The sequence below is a fragment of the Gallinula chloropus genome (genome assembly GCF_964237585.1).
Source record: "Gallinula chloropus genome assembly, chromosome: 17".
Taxonomy (NCBI): domain Eukaryota; kingdom Metazoa; phylum Chordata; class Aves; order Gruiformes; family Rallidae; genus Gallinula; species Gallinula chloropus.
In genome coordinates, this window is record NC_140102.1 from 1,346,781 (window position 1) to 1,371,624 (window position 24,844).

At 55.4% G+C, this 24,844-nt stretch overlaps 3 protein-coding genes across 5 annotated transcripts in view; 2 read left to right on the plus strand and 1 right to left on the minus strand.

Moving 5' to 3' along the window:
• GIT2 (GIT ArfGAP 2) overlaps positions 1-10,481 on the plus strand; it is a gene marked incomplete at its 5' end in the record, with an annotated part of 29,539 nt that extends 19,058 nt beyond the window's left edge. For both annotated transcript variants that reach the window (XM_084271804.1, XM_084271805.1), the window contains 4 exons: positions 3,270-3,352; positions 3,441-3,623; positions 8,913-8,976; positions 10,215-10,481. In XM_084271804.1, coding sequence (XP_084127930.1) covers positions 3,270-3,352; positions 3,441-3,623; positions 8,913-8,976; positions 10,215-10,427 — 543 coding nt within the window. In that variant the 3' untranslated portion in view covers positions 10,428-10,481. The remainder of the gene's footprint in view (positions 1-3,269; positions 3,353-3,440; positions 3,624-8,912; positions 8,977-10,214) is intronic.
• A 1,230-nt stretch (positions 10,482-11,711) lies between these two features.
• Positions 11,712-18,433, minus strand: TCHP (trichoplein keratin filament binding). 2 transcript variants are annotated; one of them, XM_084271899.1, is made up of 12 exons: positions 18,196-18,433; positions 17,873-18,065; positions 17,723-17,779; positions 17,177-17,245; positions 16,307-16,480; positions 15,737-15,849; positions 15,373-15,439; positions 14,940-15,109; positions 14,251-14,332; positions 13,895-14,080; positions 13,680-13,823; positions 11,712-13,172 (listed from the first exon to the last, which is right to left on the minus strand). In XM_084271899.1, the coding sequence occupies exons 1-12, from the start codon at positions 18,393-18,395 to the stop codon at positions 13,140-13,142; spliced, it is 1,488 nt and encodes a 495-aa protein (XP_084128025.1). In that variant the 5' UTR covers positions 18,396-18,433; the 3' UTR covers positions 11,712-13,139. The 2 variants fall into 2 exon arrangements, with proteins under 2 accessions (XP_084128025.1, XP_084128024.1); XM_084271898.1 differs by having other exon boundaries at positions 14,940-15,112.
• An 878-nt stretch (positions 18,434-19,311) lies between these two features.
• Positions 19,312-22,386, plus strand: GLTP (glycolipid transfer protein). Its single transcript, XM_084271849.1, has 5 exons — positions 19,312-19,443; positions 20,516-20,577; positions 20,850-20,983; positions 21,527-21,677; positions 21,989-22,386. The coding sequence occupies exons 1-5, from the start codon at positions 19,341-19,343 to the stop codon at positions 22,169-22,171; spliced, it is 633 nt and encodes a 210-aa protein (XP_084127975.1). The 5' UTR covers positions 19,312-19,340; the 3' UTR covers positions 22,172-22,386.
• The last annotated feature ends 2,458 nt before the right edge of the window (positions 22,387-24,844 follow it).

Here is a 24,844-nt window from a genome sequence, read left to right on the forward strand (position 1 = left end):
ACTTTTTAAAGCACTGTTCTCTATTTTTTTTGTAGTGGGACAGTTAATGTACTCTTACTCAAACTCCTTTGCTAGAAGTGAGTGCAAAATGCCACCTTGCTCAAGGACAGGTTCAGCAAGGCAAATAGTTTGATAGGCTGGTTTTATTCAGGGGTCACAGAGTCACAAGGTTGGAAAAGACCCTTTGAAGATCATCAAGTCCAACCAATCCCATCCTAAGCTAAACCATATCCCCAAGTACCTCATCTACCCTTTTTTTAAACACATCCAGGGAAGGTGACTCAACAACATCCCTGGGCAGCCTGTTCCAGGCCTTGTAACCCTTGTTTTAGGGTCCTTGAACTAACTGCAAGTTGCATATTCAAAAGGAGGGAAAACCACTTTGCAGCCCTAGAATAACATCCATTTCTGGTTGTGAAGGGGCTGGGACTGATGTCGTGGGTGCTGAGCTGGTGCAGCCTAACATGTCACAGACTAAAGAATGCTGAGGTCAAGCAACCCATAGGTTGTGTAGTTCTGTTCAAGCAGCCCGAGCTACCACCCTGCACTGCTTCCAGAAAGTACCCCCATCAGCAGAACAGGTCGATAACGCTTCAAGGTCTTGCCCTGACTACACCTCCTTAACTTAGCAAATACTGATACAGGGTCCTGTGGGCTGGCATTTGCCTTCATTTCTTAGGACATAATGAGTGGCTTGTGCCTATTTTGTTGTATTGGGTGCTCAAGGTTTATATTTCTGTGTTAAAACAAAAGACTTCCTGAGAGTAAACTTGGGTATTTGTATTTCTCTGTAAGGCTTAATGGAATTTTTGAAAAGCTCTTTCAAGAAGAGTTCTTCCTCTTCCTGCTTTTTCTGGGTGGTTAGTACGATGAAATCATCACCTCATTTGTTCCTTGGGCAAGTGTTGTGTAGAGTCTCTCATCAAATTTTACTATATAATACTAGATTTTCCCAAAAACAAGCCTGTGGGTTTAGATGAAGAGTGGCCACACTGCTGGGATTAAGAACCTGCTTTTCAAATTCTTGTGTCCCTGTTTTATTTTGAGTGGACCTATCAGTCTAGAAGTAGATTTGCAAGTAGAGCTAGATGCAAAACTTAGAAGGGAACATCCTGCTCAGTCAAACGCAGATCTAGGTTTGGCTGCAGCTGCTGTCAGTGCTGCATAGTGCTAGAACCTTCCAGAAGGTGGGTTGGTTGCTTTTTATTGTACACAGGCTCTGTGCTGTATTACTGATTCTGTAATACCCTATTCTTGTAGTTCATTGTTGTCATTTGTGTTCCTGGCCATCACATGGAGTGTTGCCACTAATGGTGGTGTTTTTCTCTCTCTCTGGGAGAGGGGAAGGGTCAGACCCTGTAATAGCTCAGTCTCTTCAAAGCATGTGTTGCTGTCCCAGTTGATCTTTACTGGCTGTGCTGGGAGGTGTTAAAATATGCTTGGCTCTTTTCCTTCTCTGTAGAGTAACTTTAAAAGGGATGGAAAGTGTTCATACTCTGGGTACTTCAGAGTTACAAACTGGTGGTTGTACTGTTGGGTGAGTGTTTAACAAGCTTACTGGATCTTTACCAATGGGAGCCAATTCCTGGCCACGTTTCTGGTCAGTCCTTGAGGTGAAAGAGTTATTACCATAGTGTATGGGTCAGGGATGTAAAGATGAGAGCAGGTGATTCCTGGGACATGGTTGAGGATGTGAGTGTGCCTCAGGGGCTTCAAGCTGTATGTTGGCAGCATCAGCCTGACAGTAGGTATTCGTAGCACAGACCTCCAGGGTGTTGTATTGCCTGGGCATAAAATATCCAAGAAGATTAAACCAGATCAGAGAAGGGAGCCAAGCTCTGTCTGAAAGTCTGCTTTGAACCCTGAGCTGACAGAGGGGGTGGGATGTGAGGATCTGCAGGGAGAGCGCTCGTGAGCTGTTGTGGTGCAAGTGTGCTTCTGGGTGTTAGCAGAGAGTGAACCAAAAAAGGGTAAAACAAAACAAAAAAACCTTTGAAAGCATTTAGGAAAAAACCTGAGCATCATCCTTGCTTGTGGGTTGGATGTTGTGCTGGGAGGTGCAGAACTGGTCTATAGGGGAGGTGATGGGTGTTGTGCCATCACACCTGGGAGAGGAGCAGGGGGTAGGCACTGGATCCTGGTGATCGCCCCAGGGAAAGCCACCTGAAAGGTATAGCAGGAAAATACTGGGCCTCTGGCGTCTGCTTATGGCTTCTGCCCTCTGGAGCAGCACTCTGGTCTTCCCATGGCCTGGCCTGCACTCTTTGGTGGGCCTACCAGGCTTGGTTCAGCCTCCAGCCCCATCTTTGCCCTTCCCCCTGCCGTGGTCCTCCCGCTCTGGGTTTCACCTCGCCTTCCTTGCATACCTCCCAGCCTGGGTTTGACCTCCTGCTCTGTGGTGGGCCCCCATTCTGAGTTCAGGGTCAGGGGCTCAGGTCAGCCTCTTTTCCACTGTGTGCCCCCCACTCAGGTGTGGGTCTTCGCTCTGGGTTTGGCCTCTTCACTGGATTTGGCCTCCAGGTTCATTGTGGTATCCCACTCTTCATTCAGCCTTCACTCTGGGCTCCACCTTCCAGTCGGGTCAGCCTCCCACTCCACAGTGGGTGTACAATGCTCAGTGTGGCCTCAGCTTCCTTCCATGTCTCCTTTCAGCTTCCCCTGTGGGAATGGCCTCCCACCCTCTTTTCAACACACATTCTTCAGTGGCCCTCTGCTCCTGATGGGGATCCTGCCACTCTTGTTTCATCCTGTGCTCTGCTGTGGGCCACAGCTCCCCCTGATTTGGTCTCCCAACCTTGTATTGGCCTCTGTGACAGACTTCAAGACTCCTTGGTTTGGCCTCCTATATGGCCTTTGGTTCTTCACATGCAGTTTGGCCTCCACAGTGAGCCTCCCACCATCACTGCAGTCTCCTGTCTGTAGTTTGGCTTTCCCATTGCAGCAGTCCTCAACTTTCTTTTTGGTTTCCCATTCTGCAGTGGGCTTCCCATGCCTGGGCCAGCTCCGTGTTTAGACCTCCATGCTTGATTTGGCCTCTGCTCTCTCATGGGCCTCCCTCAGCTGGTTCAGGTTCAGCCTCCCACCTTGTGTTGGGCCTCAATTCTTGTTCCAGTGCCCATGTCCTCAGGTACAGGCTGGCAGCAGGAGCCCGGCACAGGACGGGTGGGAGCACCAGGCTCCAGGGTAGCGGCTCGTGCAGGGGCTGCTGTGCTGAAGAGCAAGCCTGTGTACACTGGCACAGCACTGAAAGGAATCTCTGTTCATTGCAGACCTCAAAGCTGGAGAAGCAGAGCAGCGTGTCCGAGAGTGACTACGATAACCCCACCACCCCCCTGGAGCTGGAGGAGCCGGGGTAGGTGCCGTGACGCAGAGCTGGCGGGGGGTTGTGGAGCAGCCCCCACTCTGTCCCACAGGCTGACCTCTGCCCTGTTCCTCCACAGGTCAGGCAGGAAGGGCCGGCAGAGGAGCGTCATTTGGCAGGGGGAAGGATCCATCCCTGAAGACACAGACACAGCCCCCAGCTCCAGTTTGCCCAGTACAGAAGACGTGATTCGGAAAACCGAGCAGATCACGAAAAACATCCAGGAGCTGCTGCGGGCGGCACAAGAGAACAAGCATGACAGGTAGGGCAGGAGTGCCAGGAGGGCTATGGATTTGAGAAGATGAAGGTAATTTTGGGTGGGTTTGGAAGTACAGCCACCACCCCACGTGCTCACACTGGAGATGCTGATTGCACACCTACAAAACATGTAGGTCTGGGGGTTTTCCTGGTGTGCTGGACCTCGTGCCACAGGGTGAGTGACCAGCGCAGGCGGTGGGGACACACGAGCTGCTGCAGCCCCCTGAGAATGGGTCCTGGTGCCTGTTCAGTCCTGCTGCAAAATGAGTCTTGTCTTAGATACGAATCGTATGTGTTGCAGGGAACGTGGTCTAAGATTCTCTTGGCCCTTCAGGCCTCTGTGTCCTTAGGTAAGGACACCCCACAGAAGGGTGACAGTAACACCAACTCTGGTTTCAGGAAATACTTGCAAAGGCAGGGAGAATTTGAGTTTCCTAATGAAATATTAGTACAGATAATGTACCAGCAAAACCACTTGGGAACTATTGGGCTTTGATACTGACATAGTTCACCAGCATGTAGGTAGCACACAATTTCTGGTCCAGAAGGCTGTGGGGGGACCTCACTGCAGCCTTCCAGACCCTGAAGGGAGCAGAGAAACAGGAGGGGAATCAGCTTGTTAAAGGGCAGAGACTGGCAGGACAAGGGGGATGGAGTGAAGCTGGAGGAGGGAAGGGTGAGATGAGATATTAGGGGGAAGTTCTTTGCAGAGAGAGTGGTGAGGAGCTGGAACAGGCTGCCCAGAGAGGAGGTGGGTGCCCCGTCCCTGGGGGTGTTCAAGGCCAGGTTGGCTGGGGCCCTGGGCAGCCTTGTGCAGCTCCAGGCCTGGAGGTTGGTGTCCCTGCCTGTGGCAGGGGGTTGGAGCTCTGTGACCCTTGGGGTCCCTTCCAACACAGACCAGTCTGGGATTCTGTGAACAATTAATTTTCAGAACAGCCGTGAGCGAGTGAAAGTGATACTGCCTATGACTGATCATCAGGTGGTGCTCCTGCATAGGAAACTGTGATTAAGAGTTAGATCCTCCCAGGCATGAACACGTTTGAGGTCTGGGGCAGCTTTGTTCTGCAGATAATCTGAACTTGCAGCCTGGCAGCATTTCCACTCTGCCTCCCAGCCCGAGCTCTGCGCCCGCCTGCGCCTGTGAGAAGCGGCTTCGCTTCCTGCCCCGCTCAGAGAACTGCACAACAATGGGGCCACTTTTGTTATGTGGTTTTTTTCCTCCTTGTACTTTTCTATTTTTAGAAGGGACAGCACTGCCTCTCCTTCTCACGCTGAATGGCGAGTTCTAACGTGTTTGTGCTGAGCTCATTGCCCCTGTCGTAACCTTTTCCACTGCGATCCCTTGTTGCTTGTTTCTCACTGAGCAGCAACAGTAAATGAAGCTTTAAATGAGTTTGGGGATGTGTATCACAGCTTACAGTATTTGAATTATATATGTTTTAAAGTCCTTGAAAGAAACAGTGCAGAGTACCTAGATTTTGCTGTTAAACTGAACAGATTTTGAAACAACCTGTTACTTTCTTTTTTGGTTGGGTTTTTTTTTCCCTGTACCATGCGTGGAGTGGGATGCCTGCCAGTGCTTAAATGAGTCTAGTCTTGCAAAACACTGAACTGTGAGGCTGCTGTTCTTTGTTTTCCTGTTCCCTGGCTTTGTCTCAGTGGGCTGAGAGCTGTGCAGCCTGGGACATGCAGGAGATGGGGTAGGCTTGTTCCATGTTCCCTTCCTGCTTCCGCAACAAAATGGGACACTGAGGGGTGTAGTAATCCAGCTTCTAAGTCAGTGCTGGGAATGCTGCAGAGAAAAATAGGATACCGAGGGGTGTAATAATCCAGCTTCTAAGCCAGTGCTGGGAATGCTGCAGAGAAAAATCACTCACTGCATAGGTAGATGGAGAGTAATAAAATGAGGCAAGAATAAGATCGATTAATAAAACACCTTCTTTCTTTTTTTTTTCTTTTTGGTTGTTTCTTGCTTTCTTCTGTTTCTTTTCCTGGGCTCAACTGGCCAAGTAGACCATTAGAGCATGGGGGCATGCTGAAGCTCAGACATAGCCTCTGCTGCTTCAGCACGCTGGTTCCCTGGGCTGGGAGAGCTCCCCTGCAGCCTCTGACCGTCCAGCAGCCTGGTCCTGCCTCCTGGTACTCTGGCCTCTGTCCCTGCCTCCCAGGCACAGTGTCCTTTTCCTTTCTCTCTGCTGCCTCTCTCCCTCACACACTTGTCTGCACAGGGGTTGTTGAAGGCCATGCATGAAATGCTGCAGGTGATAAGGAATCTGCAGAGAGCTCATCCAAAGCATTATGAGCCCGTGACGCTGCCTGTTCAGTCAGAGCTCCCAGTACTGACTTCAGAGGGAACAGGATCCCAGCCTGGAGCTGGAACTGTCTCTGGTTTGAGAGGTTCTCCTGTCTCTGTCCTGTTTTATTGACCACTGAAATAAATTGCCACAAGTAACAGCCCAACATCTGGCTGCTGCCTCTGTGCGCTGTCGGAAAAGTAGAAGGTTCATGGTTCCCACCATGCAACATTCACACCTGACAGCATAGGCTGTTTGTACAGCTGGCATGTCCAGTGAGGTCATTTGTATCTTCAATCCATGAAAAAAATAGTCTGTTTATATAGTACCTTCCAACCTGACCAAAATACTGTTTATTAGTGCCTAAAATAGACGTGAAATTTAAGGGAGATGTTCTTCAAAGCAGAGCTTCCCAACTCCTAACCCTGGTGTTGCTGCCAGTGAGAAATACCAGGATTGGAGGAAAAGGTCACCACGACTTACTGTTAATGATGGGTTCTTCATTCCAAGCTGTCACTGCTTGAATCTCTTCCTGATGTCTTACTGGAACATGTCTGTACTCAACAAAACACGGCAGCTTATTCCATGAGCTGTAGGTGTTCAGACTATAAAGTGAAGCCATTTCTCCAAGACAGGCTGCACACACCGCAGCTAACTAAAGAATGTGTTAGGAAATAGGTGGTGTTAGTCCTGCTCCTTCATTCAGGTCACTCTTAGGGCTTTCTGTGCCTTGCTAGAGAAGAGTTTAATCAGCAAACCAGCTTTTTTTAATGAGGTACGGTGCTCAGGGAGCACATGAGTTGTTAACTCAGTAGCAGAATGGGAATTAAGTGAACTTGGAAGACTTTTCTCCACTTGGAGTTTATTTGGAAGAACTCCTGTGATTTGAGACACGTGGCAATGGTCCTTTGTGGAACAGTTTTCCTGCATTGCCAGAATGACCCCTGTGTGCTGCTGCTTTCTCAGTGCATTTGTTGAGTGACCTATCTTTGCCCCTTTGGTATTGCAAGGTGGCTGCACAAATAATGACTGGGGGACTGGGGTTTGTTGTCATCTTTTGGGTTTGGGAGGGGTTTTTTGCTTGAAAAGGCAGTGATCTACCATAACCTAGAGATGCTGGATATTTTTCTTGAGTGGTGTTGCTGTGTGATGTTGAGATTCTCTTGCTTCAAGTTGAATCACGTTGACTAACACTGAGTCTGAGACATAGAAAGGAGTCTTCTGACACCAGGCTTTTGACACAGCCCACTAACACAGCACTTCCCAGCAGCTTACAGGGAGTTGTTTTAAGCTCTGTTGTAAAACAGACAGATTCCTGTTGGCTACAGAGTCAGAAGTGAAATCTGAGGACTCGTGGGATCTGCCTTTGTGTTACAGCTTACTCAACAGAATTACTGAGTATTTACCTAAACCTCACCCATGTGAAAGCAGTTGGTACTGTGGAAATGGATGGATCTGTAAGCTGCTGAGAGCTGCATTGTCTGTTTCCTGTGATTAAGTTAATCCAGAGGCGTTGGTATTGCTGAGCTGCTCACGTGTGATGTTTTACCTCTAATTAAACTCTACCTGAAGAGCAAGGTGTGGATTCTGTACCAGCAGCTTGGGCTGCCCTGTTCTCAGGTGTCTAACCTTCCAGTTTGTGACATGAAAAAGGGGAATAGTGCTGCATTCCTGGCTTCAACTGATAATGAGCCAATACAGGGATGGAAAGAAGTCTCCTTGGAATCAAAGTGTGCCCTCACCGTGTGTCTCTGCAACAGACTAAAGCTTCCAGCCGAGCTGCTGCCCTGGGGAGGCACCTGGTTGGTACCAGGTCAAGCTTTGGGACGTGCTGCCTAGTGCTTTCAGTCAGGTTTTGGGGTTTGCAGTGTATTGGTAAGGTAGGTACAAAGTGGTTTCCTTTTTAAAGGCTTCTACTTTTGTAACTTACACATGGAAAAGTAGAGAACTGCATTGCCTCAGAGGTGCAGACAAGACAGTCCTCTAAATGCCAACCCTGGACTCTTAACACCAAGAGTTCAGATGGCCAAAATTCAACTCTCAAACATGAAATCAATGAAAACACGGTTGGTTGGGTGGTTGTTTTTTTAAACTTTGCTTCAGAGATTACTGGATATTTTTAGCTGTTCTGATCCTTAGCAGTTTTTAAACTTGTAGTAGATGGGTTTTGCAGTCTCTGGGCTCAGGCAGAAAGAGCTCCTTCCAGACAAATGGATGGAGATTTCCCAAAACCAGCAGCACGCTCAACTTCCTCAGATCCCATGTACCAAGTGTTGGGCTTTTTAATCTGCTTTTCATTGCCAACACTGCACTGAGGGGAAAAAAGTAACTTCTTTTCCCAAAGCCTGTCTGTGTCACTGGATTTTGTTTAAATATTTTCATATTGCAGAATCTGACTTTATTTTGTGCCTGTCTCTGCTGAGCCAGTTTGCTCAGGCATGCTCTCCTACAGGTAACACCACTATGTCATTGTGCCTACACCAAACAGAAGCAGCTGAGCCAGTTTCTGAACAGTTTGGGGATGAATTCTAAGGCTTGAATAGTTGGGTGTGCAGGAGGTTGGGCAATGCAAACCTCTGGGTTAATGTGCAGTTAATATTCATAGACACATTTGCATAACAGCAGCAAGCTGAGACTGGCAGTGTTTGTTCTGTCAGGCTGTGGACAGTTAACTCCTTCAAGCAGACTTTGATTGAAGAATAATGCAAAGCTTAGGGAAGAATTCTGTCCTGTTGGCTAAGCTCTTGCTTTTCCTGAAACTCTGGAGTTCTATCCTGGCTTGTGCTGGGGAACACCACGGGGAGAGCAGGAGTCACCGTGTGCTGTGTTGCACCAGCTGCTTCTGCTGCCTCCAGTGCAGTCTACAGGGATCCTTATAGAATATATAGAGATATGTGGCTTTGGCTGCTCTGTTGTTTTTAGAACACGCCACAGGGGAGTGAAATCAAAGAGGAAAGGGAGTCCTTGCATTCTGAGTGACACACTGCATTCTCTTGCAGCTATATACCGTGCTCGGAGAGAATCCACGTGGCAGTGACGGAAATGGCAGCTCTGTTCCCAAAAGTACGTACCGACCATGGTTACAGGGGGTGGTTTCAGTCCTGACCACTGGGTTTCCCTTCAGGACATGAAAACCAAGAGCCAAAGGTGGGGAGAAATCACTGGGGCCCACAATACAAAAAAGATGTGGAACTGTTGGTTCAGAGGAGGCCACAGAGATGATCAGAGGGCAGGAGCAGCTCCCCTTTAGAGAGAGGATGAGGGAGCTGGGCTGGTTCAGCCTAGAGAAGAGAAGGCTGTGGGGGGACCTCATTGCAGCCTTCCAGTCCCTGAAGGGAGCAGAGGAACAGGAGGGGAATCAGCTTTTTAAAAGGGTGGATAATGGCAGGGCAAGGGGGATGGATTAAAGCTAAAGGAAGGAAGGGTTAGATGAGATATTGGGGGGAAGCTCTTTCCAGAGAGAGAGGTGAGGGGCTGGAACAGGCTGCCTGGATTGGGGGTGGGTGCCTCATCCCTGGGGGTGTTCAAGGCCAGGTTGGATGGGGCCCTGGGCAACCTTGTGTAGCTCCAGGGCTGGAGGTTGGTGTCCCTGCCTGTGGCAGGGGCTTGGAGCTCTGTGACCCTTGGGGTCCCTTCCAGCCCAGCCCAGTCTGGGCTTCTATGACTCTCTGGTTTTGTCAAGTCTTCCATCTTTGTATTTATTAGCTTGCTGATTGGGAAGGGCTAATTTGTGAACCCAGGCATTCAGTTGCACCCAGCCTGAGGAGCTGGGGATGTATGGGAATTTTGGTAGACTCATCACCCCCAGGTTGAGTGCTGTTGCCTGGATTTCTTACTTGCAGGGATGTTTAGATCTGTGACCTCTCCCAAAGTCATCAGTTGCCTCGCAGCACATGTAGGGAGTGAAATCTCCATGATTAAGGTTTGGTGAAGTCTTGTTTCTAAAACTGCAAGGGAGATGTAAGGCTGTTGTGCCTCCCTGGCCCCAATGTCTTGTACAGGCTGTACCCTGACGTCAGCCAGGACACGGGCTGGGTGGCAGTCAGTGGGCACCAGAAAAATCCCTATGAGTAACTTCCTAAACAAGAGGATGAAGCAGTGTTCCCTGAGTGCTGCACTGCCTGGCAGCAGCTGGAAACATCCCTGAGGTGAGAGAGAGGAGAAACTCAGGGAACTTGTCTCCCCTGCCCCACGTCTGCAGAAAGCCTGTCCCGTATTAACACTCATGCCCCACTGCCAGCCAGTTCAAAGTGATCCTGAAACGGCTCTGTTGTTCTTGGTTCAATTCTTCCCTTCTCCAGAAACCCAAATCCGAACTGGTAAGGACTTCTTTGCGTCTGCTGACATCTAGTGCCTACAGGCTCCAGTGCGAGTGCAAAAAGACCCTTCCCGCGGAGACCTGCCCTACCACAGACATCCAGCTGGTCACCCAGCAAGTCATCCAGTGCGCCTACGACATCGCCAAGGCTGCTAAACAGCTGGTTACCATCACAACCAAAGAGAACAACAACTGAGTCACCCTTGGCTTTTTACTCCTTGTTTTTTTAAAAGGTTGGATTGCAGAGAGAGGTGTGGAACTGTACACGTTTTTATGAGAAAAACTAAAGGGGCAAGAAACTTTTTTTTAAAAAAAAAAAAAACCCTCAGTATTATTTTTGCATGTTTTCTAACAATTTTATGATTAATTTAACCCACTGCCTTATTTTGTGCCTGTGTTGCCAGTTTAGTTACAGATAATAGCATGTTGCAAATAGCTGTTGAGCCAACTTACCAGCGTTGTATGGAGCTCTTGCTAGATGTTTCCTTGGGGCCACGTTCTGCTTTCAGATCCTGCTTGCAAAACTCCCACCAAACCCAGCTGCACCTATCAGAGGGCAGAATCTGGCCTCTGCTCCGTCCATCCTGGAGCTGCACATGACACAGGATCCTGCTGTGAACCAGGCTGTGACAGCTCCAGGACTGTACCCCCCCAGCAGGAAGAAGGGCTGTAGTCCCAGTAACGGGGTACGAGCCAAATATTATCTGTTCCCATATCAACTGTTGTGCAATAATATGTTTTTTAGTCCTCTAAAACAATAGTAGTCGTGAGCATCCGAGCCTATTACATGTAACTATACAAAGTCTTTGTCACTTTATCTGTTTTGGAAGGAATTTGAAAGGTAATAGTTATTTTAGTCGTCACTATGCCATTAATCTATGTGTTTGATGTTACTTTAGGGCATTAGTGGTTAAAATATTATCCTTTTGTTTCTGGTTTAATAATTTTTAAGTTTTCTACAGAATGTTCCTGTCATCTCCCAGGCACCATCTCATTCTGGCAGCGTTCAGTGCTCAGTAACTCAGTGCAATTTCACTAGAGATCTCTACAGTAACTAAAAACAAGCAAAAAATGGAAGTTAAAAGCCTAAAAAGTGTGCCAGTGCAAAGCAGCTCTGTCTGCAGAGCGTGTAACCTGTGTAACCTCTGTACCTCAGCGCATCCAAATGTGAAAAGATTGCACAGACTGCTGCTTCTGGCTTCATGCAGATCTTTCAACCTTAGGAGCTACAGGTGGAGTAACCCCTGTCAGACAGGTAGGGGGGACAGATGTCAGCAGGGGGAGGGGGGGGGTGTTACATCCATGGCAGCTCACACAACTTCCCAAACTGTCTCAGTCCATAATTTCAAACCCAAGAACTTTTTGGAAGTCTATAAAGTCTGTGGGCAGGAGGGATGTTGCTGCTTGTGGCTTCTGTCCCTGTCCCAGCTGGAAGTGCTGCCATTCCCAAGGCGCTGGTTGTGGCAGTTGGGCTGATGCTCCCATTCAGAGGGTTCTCAGCTCTGTGCTGTCCCAGCAGTGGGTCTGCAGCGTGCTGGCTGCCTGAACCACACGCTCTTGTGGTGAGGAACAGCCACATTGAGGTGACCAGATGATCTGAAGTTCGGTGGCCAGGTCCTGTCTGCGTCGTGGGGTGTTCGTGTGTGTAAGTGCTGAGTGCCAGGGCACTCTTGGGTTCTTGGGTGGTGTGATTCCCTCCCTTCTCAGAGTAGTGAGAGGCAGAGGGAGGGAAGGGAGAGAGGAAAATCCTATAATGGGGTTTATTTCCTTTCTCCAAGACTGTCCCAGAACTGTCTCTAAACTCATGGGAATGTAGACAGGCCGGGTTAGAACTGCAGAAGGGATTTGTAAAACCTACTTCAGAGGGATGTTACCTGCAGTTAAAAACGTGGACAGTCTCCTAGGAACTTTTTCTTAGCTTGGCATGGTTGAGAGGCAGTGGACAGTATTTTTTAATCTCTCAGGACACCATCATATGCTTTTCTTTAACTCATCTTGCCTGGTTCCCAGAGAGGATAACTCTGAGTTAGGTTTCTCAGCTGTTCCAACCAGACAGACCCATGGATAGCTACAAGCCCTCACTGCAGCTGCATTAGCTCCCCCTTTTCTACAATCAACCCCTCAGCTTGGTTTAGCTATGAGAACACGGCCAACCCATAATTTATTTCCCATCCTGTCACTTACACAGCAGGGACCACGCTTGCTGTAAGGTGGGCACAGTCACACTGCAGCTCTGGGGCCAGGCAGGGAGTCTCAGGCAGGTGGTGCTGAGCTCCCTCAGCTCTGCCCACAGCCACAGCCGTTCAATGCCCACGGAAGCAATTAGCCCTCCAATGGTACAGCACTGTGGGGCAGAGGGGTCAGATCACCTCGAGTAACAGAAGAGGTTTTGTTCTTTTATGACCAGATCTCTTTTTATTTTTTTCCCCTTGTAAACAAATTTACTGGTTCTTTACAAAATGCTGCATAGGAAAGTAAAAAAATTGTTGCCTTTTTCCAAACCTTTGTGTTTATCCGTGTCACTCTGTCTGTACAGTATTTTGACTTAATCTTTTGTTTACAGTATTACTATAAAATGCTACAACCCTTTCAATGTGCAAAATTATTTGGGGTTATTTCACTCCTGGATATCTTGGAGAAGGTTTCTACAGTGAGTAAAGCCTGCAGTGTGGAAGAGCTCTGGGAGGGGATGTGCCCAGGTGGAGCCTGACACCAGCAAATGCAGCACCAAGTGATGTACAGTTCCTGCTCCATGGCAAAGTAGTGCTGGGAATCACCTAGAGTCGAGTCTTGGCATCGTCGTAGCTCCTCAGAGCCCCTGTTGCTTCAGAAGATCCTCCAGTCTTCACTGTTTTCCTTCTGCAGCTGCGTTCAGTGCTCATTCCTCAGGTGCAAAGAACGGGGATCTTCAGGTCCACGCTGCTCTGGGGTAACCGTAGAGCTAACGGGGGCAAAAGGAGGATGGTAACTACCTTACAGGGCCTGACTGAACACCCGCCACGCGGAGAAGGAACATCCGCCAAGAACAGGCATTGGGAGCACTGAAGCATTGGCAGCTGAGGGCAGGAACACCACCCCCCTTTCTCCAACAGCCACCGTCTGATGAGGTGAGTGGTGGCACGTGGGCTTGTGGCTTGGCATGACAGCAGGTGGGTGAGGGAGGGTTACTGCGGCTCAGCTCAGCAGGTAGAGCTGGCAAAGGCGTTCCTGCCCCTGAGAGTAATGAGCAGTAACACTGGAGACAGGCAGCAACAGGTCTGCCTCAAATTCTTCCAAAACTGGGACCTAAAGCATGGCTATTGGTAACAGGAAAGGGATCAGAGTCCCATGGCACTCAAACAGAAAGGGGGAGGAACGGGCCTGGGGTCTGTCCTGGCGCTGTGCAAAGGGGAATGATGACACCAGCTCTGCCTGGGTGATGCCAGGGCCGCCGGGCAGCGGTACGTACCCTGCTGGGGTAGCCCTGCTGCGCCATGCGCCCGGCCTCCTCCCGCACCAGCTCCTCCGAGCGCTGCCGGGCTGAGCGCGCCGCCGCCTCCTCCTCCCGCTGACGCAGCTGCTCCTCCCGTCCCTGTGAGCGCCGTTCTGTCAGCTGGGCACAGAGGGGGCTGTTAGGGCCAGATCAGGCGCCGACTGGGCGCGTCTCTGGGAAGCAGAGGGTACCTGCGCTTCCAGCTCCTGCCTGCGGGCTGTCTTCAGTTCCTCCTCCTGCTCCTTCTCTCTCCTGGTCAGTTCTTTTGCCTCTTCAAGGTCCTTAATCAGCTGCTCTCGATACTTTATAGACTCTTCTTGGGCCCGCCGGTTTAACTCCATCTTCTCTTGGATCTGGCGCTGCCTGCCTGCAAGGACCTTTGTGAAGAGAGGAGGAAGGGAGAAGTTAAGTCAGAGGGACCAGGCTGAGCAGCAGAACTGGGGGAATCGTGGTGTAGAGGGTTACACAGCTCTTGGAGAAACGGATTGGCCAAGCAGAAAGCCTCTGGAGCTGGAACGATGGCTTCTTTGAGCCAGGAGGTCATCACCTCATTCATCAGGCGATCTCTGGCGTTCTTCTCCCTTTCCCATTCTTCTTCCCTCTTCTCCCACACTTTTTTAGCTTCTTCTCTAAAGGAGGGAGCAAAGAATTCTCTCTAAGGTTACTACTAATGGTTACAAACCAAACGTACACTCAGTGAGCATGAACAAGCTACCCTGGGGTTTGAAGGAGCACTTGGGTTTCTCTTCACACCCCCGTGCTGCTCCGACCTCTTGGCAAACAAAACCCTTAACTAAAGCTTGATGGATGGAGCACACACTGTGCTGTCAGCAGTGAAGATGCTCCCTGAGCTGGGGGCAGCATCACTTTGAACCTGAAGCAGCTTCTACCAACCAGCTCTGAGCTACACAAGGGAACAACACAGGGGTTTGCAACTAGCAGGTAATGCTGGCACCTCGGTGTTGCTGTTACAGCTCAGGTAACAGAAAAGATGCACAAGGTGCTGGGATGAAGTAACCCAAAAACAGTCTCAGGTTTTGATTGTGTCCTGGCAGAAAAGCTTTGGGTCTGTCTGTCTGTCCTGGCACACTGCCTGCCTAGCACAGTGCTCGGGCTCAGGAACGGCACGGCTGGCCAGACACCTCTTCCTAACGTCCTCTGTCAGAGCCTGTTTAACACAGGAACTCCAGCCAGGCAGGAACACTCAGCACAAAGTTCAGAGCCCGGCAGACTCACCTAAAAGCAGTCTCCAGCTCTGCCTCCCTCTCCTTTTCTAACTGGAGCTGTTCCTCAATGACACGTTTCATCCAGGCAGCATCGGCCACCGCTCGTTCTCGTCGCGCAGACTGGCGCCGCTGCTCCTCATCTTCCTTCTCCAGGAGGGTTAGTAAGATCTGCCTGTCCATCTCCTTTGGGAAAGCCACGAGGTTAATAACTACCCAAAAGGCTTCCAGCCTGTGTGCAGAGCTACTCTACAGTTACTAGTGACAGCATCAGGGGTGGCTCAGCAAGAGGCTCAGTCTGCCGCTTTCTCCACCATCTCTTTGCTCCAGCCCTGTTCACAAGCTGAAAGGGCCTTCCTAATTAGCTAATGAGCTGCAGGCATGTAGAGGATACACAACAAGTTTCTTCAGCACTGTAACATGAACTGAGGGGTGCTTGCTCTTACCAGCTCCTCTTGTACCATCTGGGCTCGTCTCTTCAGCTGGGTGTTAAACTGATGCCTCAAAAAGCGACTGAAAGAAAACAAAACGTTCCAGCTGACACTGCAGCCCAATGCTGTTACAGGCCAGCACTCCTGAAGGTACATGTACCACAGCAGAGCTCCCAGGCACCAGTGGTACCTGCTACCAGGAACAAGAAGTAGTCATGGTGATGATGTGTTTGCTCACTGGCTGTTCTGGGCATTTCCATCAAAACCCCCTGAATTTTTACCACCAACTGCTGCCACCCAAAACATCTCGTGCCACACGTGGGCACAGGACCAGGTTCTCCCCCAGCCCTGCTGAGACAAGCCACCCTCAACGTCATACCCAAGCTCTTGCTTCTTCCGGTGCTCTTCCATTTGTTTCCTTTCTTCTTCCAAGTTCTCCAGCTCCCACTGCTGCTTTAATAAATTCTCTTGCTCTTTTTTCAGCTTTTTTGCCTAAAAGAAAAAAAAAACCACCAAAAAAGAGTGAGTCTGGGATAGAGACACCCCAGAGAGCCTTTGTACCCTGTTCTGCCCCTCTGCAAGCAGTCAGAATCCTCGCTGGAGGGCATATTCCACAGGAATTTAATCCAGGTCTCAGTGGTTCCCAGCACAGGAGACACTGTGAGGAGCTCCAGCCCCTGACCCAAACCTGTCACACTCAGAAGTTTCTACAGATCCCTTTCTCTCCTGGTGCAGCACAAAAGGGCACTTCACTCGCCCTTCCAGAGCAGCACAGAGCCACCAGAATCCAGCTGCCAGGCTGAGAGCTCTGCACTGCCAGAACTCGTGTCACTGCGAGCTTAGCTCCAGCTTTAATCTAGTGGAACCCTGAAGGAAGAGGTCAGGTCAGCGCTGCTGCATTCCTAAATCAAACAATTTCCTTCTCAAATGAGGAGAAACTAAAGATTACCTCTGTCTCCTGTAATTTCAGCTCTTCTATCTGCTGGAGCAGGGTCTCTGCTTGCTGCTTCTCTTGCAGCCGGCGCTTCTCTTCCTCTTGTTTCATTCTTTCCAGCGCTTCCCTTCGTGCAAGTTCCTGCTCGTTCTCAGAACGCCTTCTCTCCTCCAGCTCAGCTGCTGCTCGCTTTCCCAGCCAAAGGAAAACAGGGCACATGAGGTTTGGCTGATGCAAAGAAACACCCTCTGGCTCAGGAAACCCCTAAATCAGACTCTGCAAGCTGGTGTATAATGGGAAAATACGGAACAAAATGCACTAGGGAGGGACGTGGAGACAAAGCAAATCTCTGCTGCCTGAAGAAGGTTATCTGCCCGTCCACAGCCTGCACAGGACTGATCTAAAGCATCTCAAATCACTCATATTTTCCTAGTACAGCTTAGAGGATTGGTTTAGTTAACTCTGAAAGTGGTTTTTGAAGGCCTCTGCTATCCTTTCCCATCTAAATCACTCCATGTGTTTGTTGCAATACTGAGCCCTCTGCACTGCAGCTCTGCGTTAGGCGAGTGTGGGATTTTCTAGGAGACAAGGAGCATGTAGTCAGGGCACAGCAACACCAGCTCTTCATCAGAAGCACCCTTCCTGTTAGCAGCTCCTGGCTTTCTGCAGCCACCCACACTCCCCATCACTGTGGGAACGAGCAGGGTGACCTCAGTCACTATCTGGTTCAAGACCAGTGTGAGAGAAACAACTCGAGGCAACTGCTTCCCCATCCAAGCCCTGTCTGTACAGGTAGGCAAGCTGCCTGCCAGCCAGGTCAAGAGGCGTGTGGTGTCCCTCAGGAGTCTGCCCCAGTGAGCAGTACCACCCACCACCCCAGTGTACCTTGGTTTTCTGTGTCAGCTGATCGCCCCAAGCCTCCACCACGTGCCTCCTGTGCAGCTCCGACTCCAGCTGTAAGCACCAAGAGACCCAGCATCGCAGTCAGTGCCAGAGGCTCTCCAGTTCCCCAGCATCTGCTGGATCTGGAGCAGCAGCAGCCTCTAAGTTGGGTGTCTCTGTGCCCTCCAGGTCCCAACTGATGGTCAATGTCATACACCAGTTCTGGGGAACGCTACAGCAATGCCAGAAACAGCTACAGTAGCAACAGGCTGGTGGAATAAAGACTGAGGAAGTACTGTGGACATGGCACCAGGCACTGAAAATGCATTCCTGGTGTCAGAACTCATTTTCTGGTGGTTCTAGGTTTGGACAATACCACCTTTCAGAGGCTGCCTTAAATCACTTTCTTCTTAGCCTGCTGTTTGTCAGAACCTGGGCCAAGGGCAGCGACTCAGGAGGTGTGACAGCGGTGGCTGGGTGATGGCTTTGGTGTTAAAACACAACCTGATAAACACAAGGCAACGGGGACCACAGAGAAGGTAACATCACCTCCCGGAGCTCAGCCGTGTTCCTCTTCCAGTGCTCGGCCAGCAGCTGCTCAGCAACCTGGGGACAGCAGTGCTGGGTCAGGCCGGGCCCGGAGCTACCCTTCCCCTCCCGGCGCCGGGCAGGACTCTGTGTCCCTGCTGCTCCCCTCACCTTCCTCCTCCGCTCCTCCCGGCCGGCTCGCAGCTCCTCGCTCCGCTGCCGCATCCCCCCGCTGCCCCGCCGCAGCTCCCGCAGCTCCGTCTCCAGCGCCTCCCGCTCCTCGTCCAGCAGCCGGCGCAGCCGGGCCCGACGCTGCTCCAGCCGCGCCGCCGCCTCCTCCGCCTCCTGCTGCACCGCCGCCGGGCTGCGACACGCCCGGGAGCGTCAGGGGAACGGCCCCGGCCTCTCCCCGCCCGGCCCGGGCCTCTCCCCGCCCGGCCCCGGCCTCTCCCCGCCCGGCCCCGGCCTCTCCCCGCCCGGGGCCCGTCCCGTACCAGGGCGCAGGGGGCCTCGGCACGCTCCACCGCGCCTGCCTGGCGCAGCACACGGCGTCCCGGGCGAAGGAGCGGCTGACTTGCTCCCACTGCTGCCGCCTGCGCGCCTCCAGCTCCCGCCGCCGCTCCGGGGCCCGGCCCCAGCCCGCCCAGCGCTGCGCCATCATCGCCCGCCGCCCCCCGCCAACGGCCGGCACCATGGCAACGCCTCCGGCCGCTACGGGTGCCGCTCAGGGTCACGCGGGGCCGAGCTTCGCGGGGGAGGCTCCGGTTATTTATTTACAGCGCTGGGAGCGTTTCAGGGGGGCGGAGGTTTCTGTCCCCGCTTGTACCAAACCCCGGCCGGCCTCTGCCCGAGCCGGCACCGCAGGGGAGGCGGCGGCGGCGGCGCCCGTAGCGCGGGCCAGAGATCGGTATCGCCCCGCGACCGGTTTTTCCAGAACAGCCGGTAAAGGCGCCGGATCCGGGGCCCCGTCGTGGGTGCACCCCGACCCCCCGGCCGGCTGAGACGCCCTCCGCTCCCCGCACCGCCCGCTCCCCGCTCGTTGTCCAGCTGCGGTGCGGGGGGGGGGGGGGGAGGGCGCTCGCCCTGCCCGGTGTAGGTCGGGCCGTTGTCCCGCGCTGATGGAGCCCGCCTGGTCCCCATGAAAAATTCATCTCCCCTAAATAATTAACGCCCTCCCGCCGGCAACACTGCACCCGGCCCGGGGAGCGCCGGCGGCGCGGGGTGACCAACCGCGGCGGGGGATGCTCCGGTTTCCCCCCCCCCGCCGCCCTCACCGGGGGATGAACCGGCCGGGTGGGGGAAGGAACCGCGCCCGAAGCGGCCCCCGCAGCCGGCCGGACCCTCGAGGAGGGGGCAGAGGGGGAAGATCAAGGGGGGCTCAGGGGTGAGAAGGGTCCGGGGGGTCCGGGGTGAGGCGGGTGTCAATGGGACCCACTCGCCCCGCCCCCCCCGCGCCTGAAAGGCCCGCCCCCGTGTCCCGATTGGCGGACAGGTGGGCGGGCGGTGCGCGGCTATTGGCTGGAGCCGCGGGGGCGGGACCCGGTAGCAGCCGCGCTGCCGGGTGGGCGGTGGAGCCGGGGCCGGGGCCGGGTGGGAGCGAGCGGGGCTGCGGCCGGGTTGGGGCGGGCCGGGCCCGGCCATGGCGCTGCTGCTGGAACACGAGTTCAAGCCGCTGCCGGCCGACAAGCAGATCGAGACGCTGCCGTTCCTGGAGGCCGTGGCGCACCTGCCGCCCTTCTTCGGTGAGCGGGGGCGGGGGGAGCCGCGGCGGGGCCCGACCCGGTACCGGCCCCGCCGCCGCGGCTGTCCGCGGGCAGACGGCCCTCGGGGCTTGCCGGTGCGGGTCCCCGTCCCGTCCCGTCCCGGGTAGCCCTTCCCCCGTCCCGGGTAGCCCTTCCCCCGTCCCGGAGCTGCCCCGGTCGGCGCTCGGCCCCGGGCCCGGCTGCTCCTCCGCCCCGGTGCCCCCCGGGGGAGCTCGGCGGGGCTGGGGTTGCGTCACGGTCCCGTCTGACCCGCCCGGCAGCCCCGTTGGGAAACACCGCGCTGAGCCCGAGGCCCCGGCGGAGCCGCCGACGCCGCAGCGGGGCCGGGCCGCCTCCTCCCGGTACGCCCCGGCCGGAGGCATCGCCCGGGGCAGGCGTCTCCCGGCCGGGCCGCTCACCCCACGCCGGGGCTGCCGGCGCCGCGGGTGTGTCGGCTCGGCCGCTCTCATGTCGCGACAGCCCGCGCTGTCCCGCTGCCCTCCACAATGTCGGTATTGTGCGGCGGCCCCGCGGCAGGGCTCGGGGCTGAGCGTCCCTCCCGACCATCGCATCCCTGCCGGGGCCAGGGGAAGGGCTCCCGGGGCCAGGGGAAGGGCTCCCGGGGCCAGGGGAAGGACTCCGGGGCCAGGGGGAGGGCTCCCGGGGCCAGGGGAAGGGCTCCCAGGGCCAGGGGAAGGGCTCCCGGGGCCAGAGGAGGGGTCCCGGGGCCAGAGGAAGGGGTCCCGGGGCCAGGGGAAGGGCTCCCGGGGCCAGAGGAAGGGGTCTCGGGGCCAGGGGAAGGGGTCCTGGGGCCAGAGGAGGGGTCCCGGGGTGGGAGGCAGGGCTGTCCCGAGGCGCAGACCCAAAGGAATCACAGAATCACGAGGCTGGGGAAAGCCTTTAGGACCATCGAGTCCATCCGTACCCATCCTCTCCTAAAGCCCATCTCTCAGTACCTCATCTGGGAGCCCCGTGCTGGCCACATCCCGCTTGTGGTTCAGGTGAAACCTGCTGGTTGTGGCTCTTTGTGGTGTCCCCGTGTCCCCTAATGACTCCCTCCCTGTCCCTACAGACTGCCTGGGCACTCCCATCGTCTACTCGCCGGTCAAAGCAGACCTGGCTGGAAATATCAAGGTAGGAAGGGGCGCGGGAGGGCTCTGCGGGGGGTGTGAGCCCCTGGGCAGAGATGCTGCGGGACCGGAGGGGCAGGGCCTGGAGGTGTTTAAAAGGGATTTTCTTCCCGTGGGGGCTTTCAGGCTCAGCAGGGGCTCGTCTCAGTCGTGTGCGTTAATTAACGAGGCTGCAGTGACACCTCTCCCTGCGCCGCAGCCGTGCGCACCGGCCCGGCTGCTCTCCGGAGCTGCCCCCGCAGCTCCCGGGCACCAACTTCCCCTCTGCTCTCCCAGAAAATCCGCGCCGTTTATGACTCCAACCCCACCAAGTTCAAGACCCTGCAGAACATCCTGGAGGTGGAGAAGGAGATGCACGGCTCAGCCTGGCCCAAGACGGGCGCCACGCTGGCACTCATGTGGCTGAAAAGGTGATTCCCGGCGTCGGGGGGTGTTCCAGACGGTGTCCTGGCACACAGGGAGCCCATGGAATGCCAGCCACAGCCCCCTCAGGCTGGGGCAGTGTGGGGTGCTGTGTTTTGGGGAGTGCAGGCTGGTCAGTGGGTGCTCCATGCCCCATCCCAGCACACAGGGTGCCCATGGAATGCCAGTCACAGCCCCCTCAGGCTGGGTTTGGCTGGGGCAGTGTGGGGTACTGTGTTTTGGGGAGCGCAGGCTGGTCAGTGGGTGCTCCAGGCTGCATCCCAGCACACAGGGAGCCCATGGAATGCCAGCCACAGCCCCTTCAGGCTGGGGCAGTGTGGGGTGCTGTGTTTTGGGGAGCACAGCCTGGCACGCTGGCTGCTCAAGCAGGAACTCACAGGGTCAGGCGTCAGCCCTGTGGGGACAGCGTGTGGCCGGGGGGGCTGGGGGGTTTTTTGGGGGGGGGGTCCTGGATGCGCCCAGGGGTGCCTGGCTGAGGGCTGGGGAGCAGCCGTCCCTTCCCCAGCTCCTCATCTCCGCTCTTCTCCCAGGGGCCTGAAGTTCATGCTGGTGCTGCTGCAGAGCATCTCGGACGGGGAGCGGGACGAGGAGCACCCGAACCTCATCCGGGTGAACGCCATGAAGGCCTACGAGGTCGCGCTGAAGAAGTACCACGGCTGGATGCTGCAGAAGCTCTTCACGGTGAGTTTTCACACCCCCCACGGGGGAGAGCAGCCTTTCTTTAGAGTCCAGCTGCTCCGTGAGCTGCCCTGAGCAGCGATGAACTTCAGGGGAACGCGGGCTTGGAAGCGCAGGAAGCTGCTGCTCTATCCTGAGCTGTGTTTCCAGGGAGCCCTTCCTGTGCATCCCTGCTTCTCCAGGTGTCCCACCAGCATCCCCTGCATCTCTGAGCACCCAGGAGCATGGGAACCACCCAGACAAAGGCCCTGCATTTGGGATGGGGAGAACTTTGGGTTCGTGGGACCCTCACAGCTTCTCCCCCTGCTTTACAGGGCTCGGTCTACGCTCTTCCCTACAAATCAGATTTGCTTAAGGCCCTGGAGAAGGGTAAAGAAGTGAAAGAGGAGGAGAGCATAGAGAAGATTCACCAGTTCCTCTCCAGGGTTACCCCCATCCTGGATGCGATTTATGAGATGTACACCAAGATGAACGCTGAGCTGAGCTACAAAGCCTGAAGCTGGCGCAGAGCCAGCGGGGCTTCACTGAGGTGTGATGGGTGCTACCTGTGTCTTAATCATTGAGGGAGCCGGTGCTGCTCCCAGCGATCTTGATTCTCCTCTGGATCTGCAGTGGATAACCTCTTTTCTTAAAAAAAAAAACCCCATAATAATGAGTATTAATTTTCTATGGAGAATAGAGCAATAAAGCCATTGTGCCCCGTGCCGTCGCAGGGCTGCCCACGCTTTTGTACCAAAGAGGGAAAAACAAGTGTTTCTGGTCCCAAATGATGGGTTTGCACCTGCCATGGGACAGGGAATGAAGCGTGGCTGGTGGTGGCATCCCACTGATGCTGCCTTGGCTCTGCCCTGACCCTTGGACGGGCGCTGCTGCACCCCAGGTTGTGCTGCGCCCGGTACGGGATGGGCACCCGGTGCCCCTCGCCCACCCCACCTGCACCCGGGTCAGAGAGACCCCCAGTGATGCTGGAGGAGCCAATGACTTTCCCGGGTGACCCCAGCCCCTCCAGCGCCTGCGTGGGAACCGGCCCCTTCCCTGGGGCCGGCTGTGGCTGCTGAAGTCCCACCGTGTTGCCTTGTCACCCCCCAGCCTTACGGCCCTGCTGAGCCCCGCGCCGGCCGGGAAGCAGAATCCAATAAAGACTCACGGTAACCTCAGACTGGGTGGCTGTTTTTGGGGGGGGGTTGGTCCTGGGGGGAGCTGGTTTGGGGATGGGACTTTGGGGGGGCTGCTCCTTTGGGAGGGTGGGTTTTGGGAGGGTGTTTAGAGGCTGCTCCTTGGGGGAAGGGTTTCAGGGAGGGGGTTTTGAGGGGGTTTTCCAGGGGGGGCTCTTTTGGGGAGAGTTTTGGGGGCTGTTCCTTGTGGGGGCTGTTTCAGGGATGTTGTTTTGGGGGTCTTCATTTGGGGGGCTGTTGCTGGGGGAGGCTGTTTTGGGGAAGGTGTTGGGGGGTGAGGGGGCTGTTGGGGGGGGGGTGTGTGCTGTTTTGGGGAGGATATTTTGGGGTTTGGGGGGTTATTTGGGGGGTATTTCGGGGGAGGCTGTTCCTGAGGGGGTCTGTTTCGGGGTTTGCCGGGGCTGCCCCGGGCCGGGCCGTGCCACCCTGGCGGCGGCAGGAGCGGAGGTGGGCGGGGGCCGCAGGCGGGTCCCGGTGCCGCCCGCCCCCGGAGCCGGGGCGGGGACGGGCCGCTCCGCGGGACGGGCCCCGCGGCGACTCGGCGGCGCCGGAGCCTGAGACACCCTTCGCAGGACGAGCCGCGGTACGGGACGGGGGCGAGAAGGGGCGGGGGGGGTGCGGGGTCCCGCAAAAACGGGGGGCTGCGCGACCGGGGCAGTGACCGGGGTGGGACATGGGGAGCGGGGCAGGACGGAGCCCCCGGGGAAGGACAGGAGGACCGGGACAGGACACACGGACTGGGGCAGGATGGAGCCCCCGGGCAGGGGATGGGGACGGGGACCAGGGCAGGATGAAGCCCCAAGGAAGGACAGGGGGACCAAGGCAGAAAGGAGCCCCCGGGGAAGGACAGAAGGACCAGGGCAGGACATGGAGACTGGGGCAGGAAAGAGCCCCCGGGCAGGACACGGGGATCGGGGAAGGACACGGGGACTGGGGCAGGATGGAGTCCCCGGGCAGGGGATGGGGACCGGGGCAGGCTGGAGCCCCGAGGAAGAGCAGGGGGACCAAGGCAGGATGGAGCTCCGGGGAAGGACACAGGAACCCGGCGCAGGATGGAGCCCTCGAGGCGGGATGCAGCCCCTGGGATGAGGACAGGACTGCGGGATGTGCTGTGCCAGGCAGAGCCCAGCCCCACGGCCCTTCCTGGCACCCAGAGCAGGGGGGATCCTGATTGTCTGGGCAGTTTTGGGGGCTCAGCACTCCGCGGGTGAGGTGCCGGGGGTGTTCTCAGGGGGAGCAAAGGCTTTGTACTTCATCCTTTGTGCCAAGCCCATGGCTGCTGCCCAGGTGAGTGCCGGCCCGGCGGCGCGGTTGATTTTGGAAGGTGGCCGGTGCGCTCGGGATGAGCTGTGATTCCCCCCAGCCCGCAGCCCTCGGGGCTTTGGTTTGAGGATCACTTTAAAGTCAGCACCACCCGCTGATGGGGCACCCTCCCTGCCGCCCGCCCTGGGCACGTCCCCGCACGTCCCGTGTTGGCACCAGCATCAGTGCCCCGGTGATGGGCTGGAACTGGGGACTAACTGGGGATACTGGCCTGGCTGGGAGGTACCTGGGTGGGAAGCTGGGGGGAGGTGGGAGCGGGGGGGAGGGTTTGTGTTGGATGCCCGTGCCGCGCTGGCCGGGCTCGGCACGGTGAGCTGCACCTTGACTCACTTATTCCACAGGGGATGAGGGAGTCTGAAAAATAAGAACCCAAATAACCAAGAGGCCAAGTAAAACCCCGTTGACACCACCTTTCCTGGCAGGGGCCGGGCCTGCGGGAGCACCCGGGCTGGCGGCACCCGGTTTCCGACGTGCGCTTCCTGCTCCGGCCACAGCGCCGGGTCCCGGCCCCACCTGCCCTGGCTCTTGTCCCCTGGCTCTGCCCCGCGTCTCCCTGGGCTCTGAGCATCCCCCTGGATGGGTCCCCAACTCCTTCCCATGGGGAACATCGTCCTGTGCTGCTGGCTTCCCAGCTCTGCCCTGGGCTCCAGCTGTGTGTGGCATCCCATCTCC

Coding starts and splice junctions, on each gene's coding strand:
- TCHP (XM_084271898.1), bottom strand. CDS start 18,395: ATGGTGCCGGCCGTTGGCGGGGGGCGGCGGGCGATGATGGCGCAGCGC. Junction 15,850..16,306: donor TGAAATTACAGGAGACAGAG/GTAATCTTTAGT, acceptor TTTTTCTTTTAG/GCAAAAAAGCTGAAAAAAGA. Junction 13,824..13,894: donor GGCAGGAGCTGGAAGCGCAG/GTACCCTCTGCT, acceptor CTCTGTGCCCAG/CTGACAGAACGGCGCTCACA.
- GLTP (XM_084271849.1), top strand. CDS start 19,341: ATGGCGCTGCTGCTGGAACACGAGTTCAAGCCGCTGCCGGCCGACAAG. Junction 19,444..20,515: donor GCACCTGCCGCCCTTCTTCG/GTGAGCGGGGGC, acceptor CTGTCCCTACAG/ACTGCCTGGGCACTCCCATC. Junction 21,678..21,988: donor TGCTGCAGAAGCTCTTCACG/GTGAGTTTTCAC, acceptor CCTGCTTTACAG/GGCTCGGTCTACGCTCTTCC.